The sequence below is a fragment of the Stegostoma tigrinum genome, chromosome 24 (genome assembly GCF_030684315.1).
Source record: "Stegostoma tigrinum isolate sSteTig4 chromosome 24, sSteTig4.hap1, whole genome shotgun sequence".
Taxonomy (NCBI): Eukaryota; Metazoa; Chordata; class Chondrichthyes; order Orectolobiformes; family Stegostomatidae; genus Stegostoma; species Stegostoma tigrinum.
Genome location: NC_081377.1, coordinates 2,804,860 through 2,825,801, shown reverse-complemented (window position 1 = coordinate 2,825,801; position 20,942 = coordinate 2,804,860). Strand labels below are relative to the sequence as shown.

Sequence of the window (20,942 nt, the reverse complement as noted above, 5' to 3'; positions counted from 1 at the left end):
TTTACATAAAACTTAGAGGAGAAGTGGAAAATCTATTTCATTTTGGTGATTTGTGTTTTGTTAAATCAAAAGTGGGCGAAATGGTTCTTAACATTGCTAAAGAGGCTCAGGAATCCGAGGATACTTCCCACATTTGCCAGAAAAGTTTAGAAGGCCACAGAAAGAATATACTTTTACACTAAGCAAACAGGCTAAATTTAAGTTGAACTAGGAAACCTGAAATTGTAAAGGAGTTACTCAAGCATTTAGGTATATAAAGAAAAGAAAAGAAGAGCCAGGAAAAAGAAGGGGGACTGAAACAGTTGTAATTACAGTTACAAGCAGACAGAAAAAAGGTGAGAAAGGGAGGGAAAGTGGAAAAAAGGAGGGAGAAGAAAGGGAAAGAATGTTTGAGTTGGAACTTGAAGCAAAATGACTTCAAATGGCAGAAGGAAAAGTACAAGATAGAAGTGAGGAAAGCAAACACATCATAGCCACCGGCTGAGTAGGGATATATACAAATATGTGCAAACATTACCAAATTTGATGAAAAAGATGTAGAAGTATTTGTACTTCCTTTGAGAAATTGGCATACAGATGAACTAGCAAGAGTCTATGTGGGTGCTGTAAGTTCAGACCAAGTTGGTGGGCAGTGCTATCAAAGGAGATGTCCGGAGAATATGAACGAGTCAAAAAGCCTGTTTTGAGTGCCTATACCCAGTACGTCAGGGTTAAACATATGACTAACGGGGAGTTCTAAACCTCAGTACACAGGAAAGCAATCACACTGATCAAATTCTCAACTTCAACAGCAACCACCCCAACGCCCACAAACAAAGCTGCATTAGGACACTATTTAAACAGGCTAGGACACACTGTAACACTCCAGAATTATGCAGGAAAGAGGAAGAGCACCTAAACAAAATCCTTGCTATAAACGGATATCCCCTTCATCCACAGCAACTTCATCGCAGATGCCTACTAACAGACAACAGGTGGACACAGTATGCCCTATCACACTGACCACTCTGCCCTATATCAATAACATATCTGAACTGACAACGAGACTCCTACGACCTCTAGGAGTCATTGTGGCCCATAAGCTCACAGCCACTTTACGACAAACACTTACAAGGGTTAAAGACCCCATTCTCACAACATGCAGAAACAACATCATTTACAAAATACCATGCAACGACGGCCACAAACATTACATCAAACACTCGGGAAGGAAACGCCATCAGAATACACGAACATCAGCTAGCACCAAAGTGGCATGATGAACTTTCCCTAACATCAGCACACTCAGAGACTGAAGATCATTAGTTTAACAGAGACAAGGTAACCATAGTAGCCCAAACCAAACATAGACAAGCAAGGGAATTCTAGAGGTGTGGTTCTCAATCCATAATGCAATCAACAAACACCTAGGACTTGACCTCATATACAAGCCCATTCGGAACAGAAACAGAAATGACACTACTCAACAAAATGGACCGGACAGTATAAATTCCAAACAATGTAGAATAACATCGCTTCATTGGAGGCTTCACAGACAATGTCACCTAACATAGTGACAAAATGTCTGAACAAAAGCAAGCCAGCTCGATGAGCAAGTCAACAACCTCATTATCTGTGGAATAAATGGAAGAAGGATGAGTGTTCGTCTGTGTAAGCTCAGGATAGAAATTCTAGTCAAGACTGAGGGTGACGGTGGGAGTGATTAAAAGAGTGTCAGTTACAGGAATACTTGGAAACAGCCTGGCTTGAATAAAGGCTGATGTGATGCCCCTTGTCGTGGAGAAGCTGAAGGAAAACCAGGGAACTGAGGAGTTAAAAGAAAAGTACCCTGGAATTTTTCTGGACTGTGTGGTGATAAGATCCCACACTCGTGCATTAAAGCAAGAAGGAAAAACCAACGAGAAAGACGAAGGAGTTGACGTCCAATTAGCTGATACCCTGGTTGACAAAATGATAAAGTATATACCTAAACAGGTAGAGGATCAGGCAGAGGTGTTTAGTTCTGAAAGACTAATGGAGTTACAGCATAAAGATGAGACAATAAAATACTTATACCACAAAGTCTACTTGGAAATGGAATCAGAATGTATTCCGGAATGCTGATAACTAAGGATAAAATCTTAAGGTGGAAATGGAGACTCCAGCAGTTTAGTGCAATGGAGAAATGGGAAAACGTTCACCAGATTGTGTTGCCAGTAACAAACAGAAGGAAGCATTGTGGGTAGCACATGAATTACCTGTAGGAGGTCATCTAGGAGTGAGGAAGACTCAGGCTAAGATACAGAATGATTCCTATTGGCCTAGATTACATAAAGATGTGGCTGAATTTTGCTGTACCTGTCATTCATGTCAAATGGTAGGAAAACCACAGGCAGCAATAAAACCAATACCTTTGATGCCAATTCCTGCATTTGAAGAACCTTTCACGTGGGTTATAATTGATTGTGTAGGTCCCCTTCATAAACAAAGAGTGGGAACTAGTATTTGCTAACCATAATGGATATGTCTACCAGGTTTCCAGAGGCAATTCCATTATGGAAAGTCAAGGCAAAAATCAGATCAAAGGTCCAATTTTACTCCTAAATTGTTTAAGGAGGCCATGGATAGTTTAGGCATCAAACACTTTAAATCAAATGCGTACCATCCTGAATCCCTGGGAGCATTGGGAAGGTGGATTCAGACCCTAAAGACAATGCTGAGGTCTTATAGCCAGGATTACCCAAATAATTAGGATAAAGGTATCCCCTTTATCTTATTTGCGATTAGAGATGCTCCAAATGAATCAACTTAGTTTATTCCATTTGAATTGACATTCAGACACAAAGTAAGAGGCCATTAAAATTAAAGTTGATCAGTCCAAAGTCAGAAATCTCACAGTTGGCTTATGTATCTGAGGTGAGAGAAAGATTAAACTGATTGGTGAATTACCAACACAACATTTGAAGGTGGTACAGCACCCAATGAAGCAATAAACAGATAAGAAATCTAAAATTTGTACGTTTGCCCATGGGGATACAGCATTGGTGCTGTTATCAGTGGAAGGACATCCCTTCAAAGCAAGGTTTAGTGGTCCCTATCAGATTGAAAAGAAATTGAGTCAGGTGAATTATATAGTAAGGATGCCAGATAGGAAAATACTTTATCAGATATGCCACGTGAACATGCTGAAACCCTACTGTGATAGGGAAAGGGAACCAGAGAAACAGATAATAGTTTCTGTCACTCAGAGTGAGGAATCAAATCCAGATGATGTACATCTTGATGTGCCTCAGAATAAATTGAATAATGAGGAAGCCCTGAATGATTGGTATAGGACAGTAAGCTAATTGTCTCGGGAGCAGAGGACTGAATTGAAACAAAAACAGAAGTTACAGGTAAAGCTCAGCAGGTACGGCAGCATCTGTGAAGAAAAATCAGAGTTAACGTTTCGGGGTCCGGTGACCCTTCCATTAACTCTGATTTTTCTTCACAGGTGCTGCCAGACCTGCCCCTGCGCTTTACCAGCCACTCCTGCTTTTATCCCTTTTGATGCAGTTCTTTTCGTTTTTATTCAGAAACTTGTTACAACGCTATGAAGCCATATGTAGAAATAGAACAGGGAGGACGTATACTATAATACATGAGTTGACAGAGGGAATGCTGTTCCGATAAAACAACACCCCTACGTGCTTAATCCTCTCAAAGCAGCGCAGATACAGAAGGAAGTGGAAGTGATGTACCAAGAAGACATCTTTGAGCAAAATCATAGTGAATGGAGTTCGCTGATCATGTTGGTTCTCAAAGCTGATGGTAGTCAATGATTCCATGTGGATTATCAGAAGGCCAATGCCGTGACTAAGTCAGACACAAACCCAATTCCAAGGCTGGAGAACTGTGTGGGAAAAGTTGGACAAGCCACTTACATCACAAAGTTAGACTTACTTCACAGTCACTGGCAAGTACCTTTGTTGGAGAGAGAGCGAAAAAAGTTTCTGAATTTGTAACTCCACATGGGCTGTGTCAATTTAAAGTAAAGCACTTTGGAATGAAGACCGTGCCAGCCACATTTCAAAGACTATGAATAGAGTTGGAAAGATTGACTAATTGTGCTGTTGATATAGATGACTTAGTGATTGTTCATCCTCATTTGCGGAAAGATCACCCGGTACATTTGTCAGAGCTCTTTGAGAGACAATGAAAGGCAAACCTGATCATATATTTGGTGAAAACAGAATTTACGAAGGTCGAAGTGACATTCTTAGGGCACACCATTGGCTATGGCCAGATGACACTGAGGAACATGAAGACGAAGACCATTGAGGAATTTCCAAGACCATCCTCTAAGAAAGAGGTGCTATGATTTTTGGGACTGAGCAGAGTCTACTTGAAGTTTGTACCGAACATTAGTAGTGTGGTGGCACCATTGACAGATTTAATAAAGAAGAACAGGGAATTTTGGTGGACAGAACAATGCCAGGAGGTATTTAAGAATTTGAAAGCTGTGTTAATCATCGCACCAGTTTTGGCCACACCAAATTTCTGGAAACCCTTTAAAGTCACTATCCGCGCAAGTGTGAGCACAAACTGCCATCGGACGAGTAAATTTCTTACTGTCACAGAAATCTCTAGGCTCTCTGATTTAGCACCATCTAGATAAGGATACCGAGGCACCCTTAAATAATATTCCTGACACCAGAATGTGGAACTGGAGAACAGCAGAGAAAAGTGTACCTAACAAGAGAACAGCGAAGAAAGGCGTTCATGACCGGAAAACAGCAAAGAAGGCAAAGAATATTCCGGAAGCCTTAACCTGGCTGTACTTTTGAGAGTCAACGTTTTTAATTTATTTCTCTTATTACTTTGGTTTATATAAGCAGAAGTTGTATTTATTTGAACAGCATGCCACCAAAAGTTTGTTGTATTCAGGAATTGTTTGATTTGTTAGTAGGTCTGTTAATTCGTTAACTGTTAAAGTTAAATGAATAAATTGTTACTTGTTGCTTATCAAGTGAGTATCCAGGATTGCTTTCATTTAACCTCTCATTTATAACAGAATGGGAGGTGAAACGTCTGTTCCCATTTCTTCTAACAGATTATAGGCCCATTGTTTCGGTTTTTAATTATCAGAGAGGTATCGTTCTCCCCACTGTAACAATGATGGTAAAGTCATTCATTTGTTTGTGGTTTGCTGGAAGTGATTAGCCATCACCATTGTGTGGCATCTCCTGAGCCAGATTGTAAACAAAAATCTTTTAGGGACATTAGGACCACCAAAGGCTACCTCCTGAATCCCACCTCCCCTCAACCCAAATCCTTTAAAAAGAAACAAAACCACAAGAATATACTGGTCATCAATTGAGGAAACAACTCTAAAAATCCTCCCTGACCCTAACTCAATGGAAGGAGGAGTTATTTTTAGCTATAGAGGGGCGCATCACCTTTACAGAACAAGACAAGCTATCACTTCAAGAATGAAGAGCAAACCTGGTCTTAGTCATTTTAATGTAATGTCTCTATTGCTCTCCTCCACAGTGCAAGCAGCAGCGGCAACAGCAAAACCAAGAGGAACTTCCTAGAATGGAAGAGCAACTGGTATGTACCATATAACACTGGTCTCAGGTGCATGAACAAAGATTCTGTTTTCCTGTGGTCTTTTGGGGAGAATCTGGATGGTTAAGACATGGGATGTAGCAGTCACTGTAGCTGCTTCTATTCCTGTCAACATCTTTACAGTGAACCGTGGCTAGAATGTTGGACAAGGAGAGGCCTGGGAGTGATTGATGGCATCAGTGCATAGGGAGCTTTACTCTGTTACTAACTCTCCTGATATCCATACATTCCTATTCTCTGAGTTATTCATCATGCTGTCATAGATTGTGCTTTGGGGATCTGTCGCTAACTTGACTATTGTTTCATCTTTGTTATTGGCTGTGAGTCTGAGTAACTCAGCGTCTTCTTTGGAGCACCCCATAAAGGTACCAGAAGGAAACAATGAGAGCTGTGTCCTTCACCGTGAACTTTGCCACTTTCTGCTGCAGATTGGTCACTTTCTGTACCTCACCCATCACGATCGATGAAGGTATGCTGCAGCAGAGAAGCAAGTGACTCTATTGTGGTCAGCAGTGTGACAGCAGAGGAGTGAGATGGGAAAATGCTGCTAATCAGAACCATTTGTTATTGTTTTCCAGCCAAACAATAGAGAATGTGGATATCCAGGACTACCTGGGATGCCTGGTCCTCCAGGTGAAAGAGGAGTAAAAGGAGAACAGGTAAAGCACAAGATGTAAAGGCAGATGAATAGGACCAGCTCATGTTGAGCCACATGTCTGTACATCTTGGTCATAGTTTAACCAGTGCCTTTCGCTGCACAGTAGAAAATTCTTTTATCTGTTGCCTCAATGTCCCTAGTCCTTTTCAATCTTTACTTCAGTTACTGACTACTGCTTCTTGTATTTGAAAATAGGATCAGGAAAAAAAATTCCTATCGCCCTCAAGCCTATCTGATACTCATTGAGGTCATGGCCGACTTGTATCCTAACACCATCCACCTATCCTGGCTCCATAACTCTCAATATCCTTGGTTAACAATCCTCAATCGATCTGTGACTGTAATTATTAAATTAGTGAGTAGCTGCTGCTTTTTGTGGAGGATATCATCTGCACATCGACCATCGTCTACTGGGAGACACGTTTTCTGACTTCTGTCCTGAGTGCTGCCGTTCTTTGTTATTCACTCATGGGATGAGTGCAGCATACAGTGGGCCAGCATTTAGTTCCCACCCCTAATAGCTCTGGAGAAGATGGCAGTGAGTCAACTTTTTCAACTGCTCCAGCCCTTGACACCTTCTGAATTCCCCCACCAGCAGAAAATCCTCCCCTTTCACCAAACTTTTTATTTATTTCAAAACCCTAAAAGTCTCTTCTTGTATTTCAGGAAAAAAAGGTCATCTCATAGCCTAACCTTAGTTCCTAGTCCCATCCCTATTCCACCTCATTCTTCCACAGAACCTACAGGTGGTAAAATTCAATTCCTTTAAAAATTCTATGCACCAAACTTGCTAACATTACTTTGTCTCAAATACTTTCCTCTTCTTTTCAACCTGTCTGTTTTCTGATTTTGAAAAAAATGCTGTTTTAAAAAAATACGCTGATGCAACTTTTAAGAAACAAGGAAGTTCTTTAGTCACTTGCAGAGGATGGTGTTGGACAGGGCTCCCTGCTGGGAGACTGTTCCTGGTCTCAGAGCCAGGAGAGGAGACACACTTGAGCCCTCAAGAATAAGGGCATTATCATCTCCTGCACACATGGGATCACAGTACTGTAAATTTGAATTTAAACCCTCGAAAAGAGCACCAGCTATTTTCCCATAAGTGGGAAAAGCCTTGGTGTTGGTTCAGATTACAGCCCTGCAAAATCCCCTGATCATTGGGATCAGCATTGACAGACTTAGTGTGGTTTGTACTCAATGTCCAACAGTATTTTCAGCAGTTCAGGCGGGTTTTGGAAGCAAGGTTAGAGAGATTGTGGGGAAACCTGAGAACTCAGGAACATACTGACACATAAGGTACATTCTTATCTTGTTACATGCTGCACTATAAAGTAGATGTGTTATAAGCTGCAGTGATAGACCATAGGGCTATCCTGGAAAGGGAGCCAAACCAGTTCATTGACCAATATTGGAATATCAAGCTATACAGAATGGAAAGGTGCCCTTCTGCCCATTGAGTCTGCACTGGTTGTTGTACAAGTGTTGAGTATTTTCAGAATTATGCAGAAAACTCTTGTTGAAAACAGTGTTTGTGAAGGTCGAATTCAATAGGCTCCTTTAACTTAGAAAATAAATGTGTCTCTTCCTTAAACATGGGGTTAAAATAATCAGACACCAGTCCTCCTCGTTTAGAGAGTTGATAGACACATTTGCATTGAAATTTTTAATAAAGTGATTTTCTTCTCCCTGCCAGTTCAATAGATGCCACTATCTGAACTGTGATGGTTTGTTTTGATAGAGCCAATTATGAACGTTTGGTTGAATTTCAAAAGCTAATGAAGCCCTTTGCTCAGTCAATAATTGTTTACATGGTTGTTCAGAGGACCAAGAGCATTGGCAGTTTTAAAAGAATATAACAGTATTGTTTGTCTATGATGTGGTTTCTGAATAGATGTTTGTTTTCACAATGTAATGATCAGTTAAGGAGGATTTAAGATGTTTCCAGTGGTACTAGAGATATTCTTCCTGTACAGTATGAATGACTGTGTATTTGATTGGAAGTTCTGTTAGATTGTTAGCTGTTCTTTATTTTAAATTCATTTTCAATGTTTCGGATTACTGTTACTTGGCCCTTGAGTCGACATAACGTGGAAACTGAATGAATGGTTATAGAGGATACCTCTGGAGGATACCATAGGATACCTATGGATGGGAATTGGTGATAGACGGGGAAAGAGGAGAGTTAAGGGTTGAAGGGCACAAAAATGATCAGCAGCGGTCAGCCAAAGTCCCTGAAAAGCAAGATAAGCCTTGTATCCAGCCTGCCTCAGCACCCGCCCACCTCAGGCCTCTGATAGAGGAGGCAGGTACAAATTGAGCCCAGTTGGAAATCTGGGGTAGGCAATGAGGGTGATGTATTGATGGGGTTGGGGGGTGTGGTGGGGGGTAGGTGGGGGTAGGTGTGGGGAGAATGGGCAGAAGGGTCAGGATGGTGGTGAGTGAATTGGAAACTGCCCTGACATGTATTTCCCAAATCTGCGACTGGACGGCACGGTGGCTCAGTGGTTAGCACTGCTGCCTCACAGCAACAGGGACCCAGGTTCAATTCCACCCTCGGGCAACTGTCTGTGTGGAGTTTGCACATTCTCCCCGTGTCTGTGTGGGTTTCTCTGGGTGCTCCGGTTTCCTCCCATAGTCTAAAGATGTGCAGGTTAGGTAGCTTGGTCATGTTAAATTGCCTGTAATGTTCAGGGATGTGTAGATTATAGGGATTGGGTCTGGGTGAGATACTCTGAGGGTCAGTGTGGACTTGTTGGGCCCATGGGCCTGTTTCCACACTGTAGGGTTTCTATGACCTGTGCAATCAGTAGCTAGAATTTCCATTCCAGGAATAAACGCTACTTCTCTACTATAGAAAGCTATTGAGGCCAAAATGTTGAATGTTTTCATAAGGGTGTTAGATATAATTCTTAGGGCTAAAGGGATCAAAAGGGTATTGTCGGGGGGGAGGGGAGGAGATGCTGGAAAAGGGTACTGAGTTGGATAATCAGCCATGAACATACTGAATGGTGGAAGGGGCCAAATGGCCTGCTCCTACTCCTGCCCCTATTTTCTGTGTTTCTATGAGGTAACTGAGCAATCGTTTTGAAGAGGCATGTGTGAAAATAAAATAATAAAATATTAAGCTGTAGAAATTCAATACTGGTAAAAAGTAATTTTAGGATTGAAATAGAAAACAGGTCACCTCACAATGAGAAGCAGGGTGTTATGACCTTCTTAAGTTAAGTGTGACAGTCCAGTTGACCTTCCTCATTGATTATTATGTTTGTGGCTTCATGCAGAGATGCACAGGACCTGCACAGTTGTGTAATTTGCACTAAAAGGAACAAATCTCTCTTTCCAGGGGTCTATAGGTCAAAGAGGATATGCTGGGCCCCCAGGGCCTCCTGTAAGTATTGTTTTAACCACACACACACACACACACACACACACACACACACACACACACACACACACACACACACCTGCTCCTCCATCATGTACTTCGCTGATTGGTATCAGAGTAAATTAGAAGGAGCTACTTTTAATGTCATGAGGGTTAGTAAGCAGGAGATACAGGTTTTAGAGATTTGACAAAGGAATCACGATGGAACAGAGCATTTTCTCGCTCACAATGAGCTGTTGACATCAAGAACGCACCACCTGTAACTCCAGGTGAAGGACTAGGTCAAAATAAGAGCTCGCAGGAGTAAGGCCAAGGCTGGGATCAGTGCACAGCAGCCCAGGAGATGATAAGGGGGTAGTGCCAGGGTGTAAAGACAATGGGGAGAATTACTGGGTATGAGATGGAAAACCTTTGGGCAAGGTCAGCCAGAGAGTTCCTTGTAAAGCCTGGAGTGTCACTGCAGCTGCTTTTTAGCCCACAAGGAATTGTGCCAAATGATTAAATCTTAACAGCCTGGACCTCTTCAGACCCACAAGTCCCCTTCTGACTACTTTGCATGGGGGATTGAGTGACAAGCCTTTGTTCCTCTGCTCAGGCCTCAAGCTAAAATACCATATTAGGGCCTCGTGCTGCCAGTCTGGGGCACGTGTTCCAGTTGGTGATTGGGTCATGAGGGGGAGGCAGACACATTGACAATAAGTTCAGTGACCACTCCATATTGATCTGCATGGCACAGAGGGAGCAGAGCAAATTATAATCCAAACCAATGAGTCTTGGTACCACTAAGGAGAGATAAGAACAGCCAAAAAGCTCAGGCATTGATGTGCCTGTGAATGTAATTGCTGTATATATTCATTGGCTGTAAGAAATGTTTGCTGGATTCTTCAAATGTTGCCATATCCACATCCAATTTCTCAAATTACACAGGGTAACATAAACATTGCTACAACAGGTAAAATATCCTCCTGGAGATAAACCAGCATCAGAGTGAATTAGGATAATAAAATGTGAGGCTGGATGAACACAGCAGGCCAAGCAGCATCTCAGGAGCACAAAAGTTGACGTTTCGGGCCTAGACACTTCATCAGAGAGGGGGATGGGGAGAGGGTTCTGGAATAAATAGGGAGAGAGGGGGAGGCGGACCGAAGATGGAGAGAAAAGAAGATAGGTGGAGAGGAGAGTATAGGTGGGGAGGTAGGGTGGGGATAGGTCAGTCCAGGGAAGACGTACAGGTCAAGGAGTTGGGATGAGGTTAGTAGGTAGGAGATGGAGGTGCGGCTTGGGGTGGGAGGAAGGGATGGGTGAGAGGAAGAACAGGTTAGGGAGGCAGAGACAGGCTGGACTGGTTTTGGGATGCAGTGGGTGGAGGGGAAGAGCTGGGCTGGTTTTGGGATGCAATGGGGGAAGGGGAGATTTTGAAGCTGGTGAAGTCCACATTGATACCATTGGGCTGCAGGGTTCCCAAGCGGAATATGAGAATGAATTAGCTTTGTTTCTGAGCTTGGCAGTGCAGGCTAGCCACTTTCTGTGAGATTCCAGAGTCCAGCAGTGTTTTGCCAAATCTGTAACAATCAGCCCCATTCACAGGAAGGGGAGAGAACGTGTGAAGAGACTCACGGAGAGAGGCCACAGATGAACAGAAGAGATTTGCTGTTATAGATGGACAGTTATGTAACAGCGACCACAGGGATCAATGTTCAGGAGATAACGAGCTCATAATTCCTCACTCTTCAGCTCATACCTTTGTGGGTTTATCCTCTGTCCTCCTCCACTTTCTCATACAATTTGAAACTAATTGAAAATGCTTCTTCCTTTAGGGCCCCCCTGGATTTCCTGGTAGTCCTGGAACCACAGGTTTGCCTGTAAGTATCACATGGACAAAGTGCCTTTTCATTTTGGTGTGGGACTCTTAGGGATGAGGTAGAGGTATAACATTATGCACCTTACTGATAACAGTCACATGAGGAATGCCAAAGGATAAATGGGCACCAATAAAAATTGTGGTTGTTTAAAACACTCCAATGTCCTGCCCTCACACCCCACACCCATTGCAAAAGATCCTATTTCAGTTCATTTCTGATGCTCAGAGAATTTCCCCAAATCAGGAAGATGAAACCTGCACAGAGGTTTTACAAGTGAACCACTCACCTGATGTCACAAGCAGCCCAGGCACATGCCACATATTAACAAGTCCTTCTGGGTAGGGATATCGGCCAGGATCTGGATCTTCCTGATGTCTGTCCCACTGAAACAAGGCTTTCTGACCCAACAAATTAGTTACCCTGCTGATACACCAAGAATATTAAGTGTGTCCAGATTGAGAGGCAATGTTTGCATTACTGCTGGTGCACATTCAAAGATCCCTGAATCAGAAGGTCCAGGTTGAAATCCCACCTGCCCTAGAGGGGTGTTAGAGATTAAATATAAAAATGAATGAACTGTAGATGCTGGAAATCAGAATCAAGTACAAAAATTGCTGGAAATCTCAGCAGGTCTGGCAGCAATTATGGAGAGAAAGCAGAGTTAACATTCCGGGTCCAGAGATCCTTCTTCAGAACACCTGTACGTATCAAATGATACTGGATGAAATATAAATAAATAAATCCACCAGGTTGAATATAAACCTTAAAAGAGACGTTCAAAGACTGTTATGGCACAGTGGTAGTGTCCCTACTTCTGAACCAGAATCTCCACGTTAAACCTGCTCTGAACTACAATATGCCCAAACAGTTTGAGTAGAAATAATGTGTTTCTTCAAAAGACATTCAACATTTGAAATGACAACCTTGGGCCTCAGCTGAGTCAGAATGCCATGGAGTCAAACTTGGAGATCTCAGCACTGAATAAAGCCTGGCATTTCTGTGCTGTGCTAAGGGAGTGCTGCACTGTCAAATATTTCACCTTTGACAGAAAATGTTAAAACTGAGCTCATAAATAGCCCCTGAGGTGAATGCTAAAGAATGAAAGAGGGCAAGTTCTCCCAGAGTCATACACAAATATTATCACTCAGCCTGAATACATTTATTGACACTGGTGATGAGTTGTAGAGTTGGAAACTAGACAGTGATCAAGTAGATTTTAATGCACTCACTCTGGTGAATTTGGTGATGCTAAGTGCCTTCTAATCAGACAGAAGGATGGCAGATGGAGACCTCAACCTGAACCCTAACCATAGCCTCTGTCCGGTATAAATCTATGGCAAGAAGGCCATGAACCCTATTTTGCCCGAAATTGAAGAATTAAAGGAGCAGTTCCGCCCTTGCTCTTGACTTCCTGCCCTCAGGAACCCCATCCCTCACTTCTGCACTTCCCACCATCATTGATGTATGGTCAGGGTCCCTCAGGGTAGGTCCATGTCCAGCAGCACCCACCTGTGTTGTGGGTACTGCCAGACCATGCACAGCTACTGCCCTCTGGGTGGTAACGCGCACACCCCTCCATCGTTTTCCCCACCCCGGTATCTTCGTCATAGGGAAAAGCCTGTCACTGCAGCCAGTGGGTGAGACCTCTGTCACTTCATGATATCTCACTTTTTAACTAATTCTAATCAAAACTAGACATCTGGTCTCCTTCTTCAACAGCTGATTGTAAGAGGCTTAGCAAGAATCCTTTATCACAGGAGATACAGTGCTGTTACTACAGGAAATACAATACTGTTAATGTAGGAAGTACAGTGACTGTTAGGGCAGAAACAGAGCTGCAAAACCCTATGTGCTGATTATGGGTTCTACATCCTCTATCCAGTGTTCACTTTAATTTTCTTCCCAGTTGCACAGGTCCATGCACAGCTGGGATTTCCAGAAACAGATACCAACGCCACAGTTATCATGCTGACTCTGAAAGCCGTGCATGGTGTATCAAAGCCAGCTACGCACAAACATAGCCCTGCAGCTTAGAGGGAACGTTGGTCTAGATTACTTGCTCATTAGCATTCTCCCTCTTCAAGTGGTATCATAACACATTCCGCTGCCCTCCTCCCTAGTCTTGCCTTGCCCTCCCCTATCTTCCCCTCTACCCTATCCCTCTCCTGACCTATTCTCCTGCCCTCTCCTCTCCTCTCCCACCACTTTGTCTCTCCCCCTCTCCTCTCCCCTCTCCTCTGTGCTATCTCCTTTTCCTTCTGCTCCCTATGCCTCCTCTCTTCCACTCCTTCCCCCGCTGGGCCCAATTTGCCAATGTACCCGATAAGCAGGTACAAAAAGGAAGGGAATGGAGCAGACTGACTTTGATGCAATTGGCAGCACTTGGGAACATCTCAAAATGATGTATAGCCACTGGAGTGGTCATCTGGTATGGTCATTGTTGTAATATCTGTGAAACACACTGGCAAATTTATACACAGCAAGCTCCCAAAAAACAACAAGCAATAAGGAGCAGATAATGTATCTTGGATAAATATTGGTCGGTCCTTCTTCAAATAAAACCAAATGATCTTTTACATCCACATGAGAGGTTCAGTAGAATCACCGTTAAAATTGTACTCTGTATATCAGCACAGCGAACTTCAGTCTATGCTCCAGTGACCAGACCTCTGGAGTGGGACTCAAACCTCTGCCCTTCTGGCTTAGAGCCAGGAGTGCTGTCACTCTCGCTGCTGTGTAGGTTATGATGTAGGTTGCCAGAGGGGATGTGAGGAAACAGATCCCAGGATGAATGGTCTGCCGCTGTCCCTTCAATTCACAGAAGTGGTCTCACTGAGCCGGAGTCGGGGTGAGACAGCAGAGGCAGAGGTACAGCGAGGTGTCCTGCCACCTTTCTGTTACATTATCTTTGACAGGGCAGTGGTTAAACACAACAGGATTTGAAGAAGATTTTACGGTGGAATATAACTGCGTGCAGATTATACATTGAGAACCCTGCAGGGAGGACAGCAGAGAATCTAGTCCAACATCAGGTTCTCATTCAGACAAAAGCCATTGCTAAAAAGAGTTAATGATTTTACTTTCTTAAGAAAATGTTGTTCATCAACAGGGTCTTCAAGGAGAGCGGGGCCTGCCTGGGGTAGCTGGACAGAAAGGAGAGCAGGTGAGTTCAGTCCTTTGGGGCTCTATCACTATAACTAACTGGCCTTTGCAGTGCTAGCATTAACATTAAAAATGTAACCGCATAGTTGGAAACCCATGCTGCTGAGAATGGACTGGGGGATGGAAAAGTGCTGATATGAGGAGCTGGGTACGGCATTAGGAATTGGGGTTGGCATCAGGTATGCTATGCCTGCATGCTGTACTCTGCAGACTATCAAGTCCCTTACTTTCATCATTGATTAACATTGCATTTGCTAACCTCCCAGATACAGGGGGCCACCAGATACCACTATGATGATATTTAGGTACCTGTGTGAACCAGTGACAATGTCGCTAACTCAATGCACACCTAGTACAGCCATTAGGAGCAGAGCATGGGGAAGGGAACTGCCTGCTGCCTCAGAACATTCCACAATGTTTTCATCCCAATAACATTGCCATCATATTGGGAAGGGAAGGTCTGTTGAGGGGGAGGGAGAGACTACAGGGCCTGTACTTTTGTTGCCAATGTTGATAGCTGCCATTGGAAATTTTCTCAGTTTGGCAGTCCCACCTTCGTGGGAAGTGCCTTCTTTAGCTGCTATTTTCATTCCTAGAGGAGCAGAATCAAGCTCACTATCCCTAGGCACAGGTCAGAGGCAGCTGAGTGCCATGACAGCCTGCTCAGAAGGCCCACCTCATTTCTCTGGGGCTTCATCCCAACTGGTTCAGTTATATTTTAGGCCCTAAAGCACTTACCCCTCACACACCATCATATGCCCTTCCATGCAATATCCATGGTCCCCTGACAACGTAGTAGTAATTCACGCTGCCCACTCACGCCCAATGGTCCCTCATATACTGCATGCCAACTCATGCCTTTTCAATGCCCATTCACCCTCGACACACTATGTACCGAACCAATGAAACCTGTAGTAACAATGCCGGATGTGAAACTGCTTCAAAGAGACCTAATTTGAAAATTCTGAAAGAAAAAAAACTGATGGTCCTTTAACTCTATGGAATTCGCAATTAAATAGACCATTAAAGTTTCAATAGCAGACACTGAGAACACTTTTCCAGACAAAGGAGATAGCCTAGTGGTAATGCTACTGGACTAATAATCCAGAGACTGAGGTAATGATCTCGGGATTTGGGTTCAAATCCTATGAAAGCAGTTAGTAAATAATTTAAGTTCCATAGATGAGTATGAAGTATTGTCCATTGTTGTAGAAGTTCAATAATGCCCTTTAAGGAAGGGAATCTACTGCTGTTACCTGGTCACATGATTCCAGACCTCTTAAGACCCGAGTGAAATGATCTAGTAAGCTATTCATTGCCAGGCTAGGAATGGGCAATCGATGCTGGCTCATCCGATGATGGCCACATCCCATGAATGAATTAAAAGGCAATTCAAACTCTGCAGTCTTGCCATATCCAGTCGTGAATGGTGGTAAACATTTAAAAAGTTCACTGGAGAAGGAGGCGCCACAACTTTCGTCATCCTCACCAGTGGGCAACAGAGCACATACATTAGTGCAAGTGATAAGGCATTTGTAACCATCTACAGCCAGAAGTGCGAAGTGAATGTTCCATCCTGGTCTCCTTCAGAGGTCCCTGGCAGCATAGATACCAGTCTTCAGCCCATGAAACAGCTGAATGCACTGGATACTGCAAAGGCTACGGGCCCCGCCACCATATCAGCAACTGTACTGAAGACTTGTGCTCCAGAACTTGCCACTGCCCTAGCCAAGCTCTTCCAGTATAGTTACAACACTGTCACCTACCCGATGATGTGGAAAATCGCCCAGGTATGTCCTGTACACAAACGTCAGGACAAATCCAATCCAGCTACCCAATCAGTCTACTCTCGATCATCAGTAAAGTGATGGAAGGTGTCAGTAACAGCGCCATCAAACAGCACCTGCTCAGCAATAACCCACTCAGTGACACCCAGTTTGGGTTCCACCAGGGCCACTCAGCTCTTGACCTCATTACAGCCTTGGTTCAAGCATGGACAAAAGGTATGAGCTTGAGAAGTGAGGTGAGAGTGACTGCCCTTGACATCAAGGCCACATTTGACGAGTGTAGCCTGAGCAAAACTGGAATCTGTGGGTATCAGAAGTTCATTGCCCCGTTGGTTGGAATCAAATCTAACATCTCAGAAGACAGTTATGGTTAATAGAAGTAGGTCATCTCATCTCCAGGACATCTGTGCAGGAGTTCCTCTGAGTAGTGTCCTAGGCCCAACCATCTTCAGCTGCTTCATCAATGATTTCCCCTCCGCCATAAGGTTAGAACTGGGGACGTTTGTCGATGATTGCATTATGTTCATTTGTGACTCCCCAGACACTGAAACAATTCAGGACCAAATGTAGCGAGAGCTGGCCAATGCTGAGGCTTGGGCTGATAAATAGCAAGTAAAATATAAATCATACACCATCTCCATCAAAAGAATCTTTTGAAATTTAACAGAGTTGTAGGATTTTGATTGTGACAGTGAAGGAATGGCAATATGGTTCCAGTTCAGGATGGGTTCCAGTGGTAACCGAGGAGACAGATTTAAGGTAAGGTTAAAGAACCCGAGGCGATGTGAAGATTAATTTGTGTTGATAGGGAGTGCACTATCTGAATGATTGAGGGAAGCCGATTATGTAATTATCTTTCAAAAAGGAATTAGATAAACACTTGAGGATAAATCCTTAGCAGGGTTGTAGAAAAATAGCAGAGGAGTAGGATTAAGTGGATCGATGACTGTTCTAATCAATGGGCTTAAAATCCACGTGCTTCATCAACAAAACTCATCCTGCCCCTGTTAGACAATCAGACGTACCACAGAGCTCCTCAAGCAGCTGCTTTCGCTGTTTCCTGGGCTGCAGGCACTCATGGGTAACCAGTAGCTGCGGTCCACCCTATAGCGTTGCCTCATTCACGGTGTGCTCAGGGGAGCCTTGTGTTCATTTATGTATTCCTTCACTGTCACTGAACATCTCTCCCCTCTATTTGTGAAATTAGACCAGCCATAGCGAGCTTGTGTAACTATGTTGTCTTCATCTCCTAGGGTCCTATAGGCCCCTCCGGATACCCCGGATCATCTGGAATGCCTGGTCTCCCGGTATGTCTCAAGTGAGGAGCATCTGAAATGTGTAAAGTACCTGGGTTTCAGTCTGGGACAGATTGGGACACAGTGAGACTCCTGGAATAGATCGTGTGTGCACCAAGCTCTCTATACAGTTCAGACCATGCTTCAAGAAGTAGAATGTCCTGCTTCAGGGGAACTGAACAATCTTAAGCCAGGCTTTCATCCAGTTTGGTTTTGGTGCCCTGGCCCAAAACTGTAGGCATGAACATTATAGGAAGGTATGATCAGGTATAAACTGTAATGCCACCCTGTATTGTATACAGTTCTGGCCACCATGCTGCCAGAAGGATGTGGATGCTTTGAAGAGGGGACAGAAAAGGATACCTGGATGTTGCCTGATATGGGGAATTTTAGAAATGAGGAAAGTTGGATAGACTGGGTTTGTTCTCACTGGAAGGCAGGAGGCCAAGGTGTGACCTAGTAGGTTATAAAATTGTGAATGGCATGGATAGAGTGGAAAGTAGGAGACTTTTTTCCAGGGTGGAGCGGTTAATCACTAGGGAGCACAGGTTCAAGGTGCGAGGAGGAAAGTTTAAAAGAGATGTGTGAGGCAAAGGGTGGTGAGTGCCCGGAACACGCTGCCAGAGGAGGTGGTGGAAGCAGATACAACAGTAGGATTCAAGGAACACCTGGACAAATACATTAATAAAAAGGCAATCGAGCAATACAGATCCTGTACGTGAATACGGATGGAAAGGCAAAATGTGTCGGCACGCAGGCTTGTAGGGTCAAGGGGCCTGTTCCTGTGCTTATTGCTCTTTGTTCTCTCAAATGGCTTCCAACATCCATTGGTCATGTGCCAACAACACATCATTGGGTCACGTATTTGACAAGCAGTGGACATTTCTGAAAGTGCCTCCAGGAAAGGAAGGTTTCCACTTTAGGTGCTCAGCGAGATTGAGTGCTGCTGACACTGGGCAACTGTTTCCTGCTGGGACTTTGTTGGACAGAGCTATTTATCAGTCACTCTTCAAGTTTCATTCAGACCACCCATATCCCATAGGATCGACTCAACAAATGCAACAAGACATTAGCTATAAATCAGTATTAAACTGTACAAAAAAGAGACCACGCATTGGACCAGTAACAGTGAAAGATGATGTTTCAGGTGGTTTCTTACCTACATCAGGGGTTTCTCTTCCATTGAGAGAACAACATAGAGAGAGCTTTACTCTGTAACTAATCACGTGCAGGGCCTGTCCTGGGTGTGTCTGGGGACAGTGTAGAATCAGTTAATTTCAGTTTAACACAATAGAGAGAGCCTTACTTTAGTTTAAAAGTGTAAAAGGTGCTTGACTGTGTGTCTACGTCTCTGTAGTCCCTTTGCTGGGAGTCATTGATGCGACAGTGTAGATAGAGCTTTACTTCCAGTTTAAAAGAGTAGAAGCAGCTTCACTCTCTATCTATTCCTGTGCTGCCCCTGTCCTGGTAGTGTTTGATGGGGCCAATGTCAAGGTATCTTTACTTTGAGTTTATAACAGTAAAAAGAACTTTATTTGCAGTTTAAAGGAGTAGAAGGAGCTTTACTCTGTATCTATCCCCATTGCTGTACCTGATCTCGCAGCGTTATACCATGACAGTACCAAGGGAGCGTTACTTTCAGTTTAAAAATGTAGAGAAAGCTTTACTCTGTATCTAACCCTGTGCTGCCCCTGTCCTGGGACTGCTTAATCGAGACAGTGTAGAAAAGGGTTTAATTTCTGTTTAAAAGAGCAAAGGATGCGTTATTTCTAGTTTAAAAGAGTAGAGAGAGCTTTACGGTGTATCTAACCCTTCGCTGTTTCTATCCTGGGAGTGTTTGATGGGTTCAGTTTTGAGGAAGCTATACTTTCAGTTTAAAAGAGTGGAGGGGAGCTTTACTTCAGTTTAAAACAGTAGAGGTAGTTTTATTTTGTATCTAACCCCATACTGTCCCTGAGCCTGGAGTATTTGATGGAGGCAGTGTTGAGGTAGCTTTACTTTCAGTTCAAAGGAGTGAAGGCAGCATTAACCTGTGTAACCTCAGCTTTATGGTTGGAGAATGGGAAAGAGTGCTGCAGTGATATTGTTTTAAGACTGATAGTATTAAGTCACGTTTGCCAGAAACCAGAGAAGGAACGACAGAAGATATGGAGACATATCCATATATGGCTTAAACAATGAGCGGTGTCACTGATGGATTATGATCTAATGCCTCACGTGGGAGAACGAAGAGTCAAAACATGACCAAAAAAACATGTTTTTCTCTATAGCTGTTCTCCAGCACTGTGAGAGCATTTGTGCATTGTGCGTCATTACTGACTGTAACAAGTTGTTCTGTAATCATTGAAATGACTGATGGTTATATTATCAAACTGATGTCATCACGCTCATACTCTCTTGGTAATGACCGTACAGTCTGACCTTGGAAATTGTGCTTGCCAAACAGCCACAGATCTCGCTTTCTAATATCAAGGTATCTTTGTGATGCATCGAGTCAGCCAGTCTATCAGTTTATGGAGTAAACTCCACTCGTTCCCGAATGATGAAACATACCCAAATACATGCATTTCTGACTATCTTTCAGGGCCTTAAAGGAGACCGGGGCTATGCAGGTCCTCCTGGAGAGAAAGGCGAGTTGGTAAGAACAACATGAGAAATAAGGACCAACAATCTGTGGCAGCCAACTCTACTATCACAGCATTTCTTTGGCTAAACGTGTTTTAAACTGTTTCTGAGGCTGTTGACTTGCTTGCCGAGCTGGCTTGTTTTTGTTCAGACGTTTTGTCACCATGCTAGGTGACATCATCAGTGAGGCCTCTGCTGAAGCAATGTTATTCTACTTAACTTGGAATTTATACTGTCCAGTCATGGTGAGCAGTGTCATTTCCGGTTTTGATCTGTATGGGCTTATATATGGGGTCCAATTCTGTATGTTTGTTAATTACATTATGGGTGGAGAACGATACCTCTAGGAATTCCCGCACGTGTCTGTGTTTGGCTTGGGCTACGATGGTTACCTTGTCTCAGTTGAACTCACCCTCCACCCATAATGCAATCAATAAACATATAGAATTGGACCCCATATACAAAACCCATACAGATCAAAACCAGAACTGACAGTACTCACCATGTTGTGTGATTCTTTTGCCAGTGGAAACCAGTGAATAAGTGATAAATCTCTTTTAGCATCATGATTGGAGGAAG

The 20,942-nt window shown here is 43.4% G+C and overlaps 1 protein-coding gene across 3 annotated transcripts in view; it reads left to right on the top strand.

Annotated features, from left to right (window-relative positions):
- The window catches only part of col16a1 (collagen, type XVI, alpha 1), a 321,764-nt gene that overhangs the window by 246,045 nt on the left and 54,777 nt on the right, over positions 1–20,942 (top strand). For all 3 annotated transcript variants that reach the window (XM_059654248.1, XM_048557999.2, XM_048557998.2), the window contains 7 exons: positions 5,512–5,571; positions 6,168–6,248; positions 9,591–9,635; positions 11,450–11,494; positions 14,604–14,657; positions 17,697–17,750; positions 20,323–20,376. In XM_059654248.1, the coding sequence (XP_059510231.1) occupies positions 5,512–5,571; positions 6,168–6,248; positions 9,591–9,635; positions 11,450–11,494; positions 14,604–14,657; positions 17,697–17,750; positions 20,323–20,376 (393 nt within the window). The remainder of the gene's footprint in view (positions 1–5,511; positions 5,572–6,167; positions 6,249–9,590; positions 9,636–11,449; positions 11,495–14,603; positions 14,658–17,696; positions 17,751–20,322; positions 20,377–20,942) is intronic.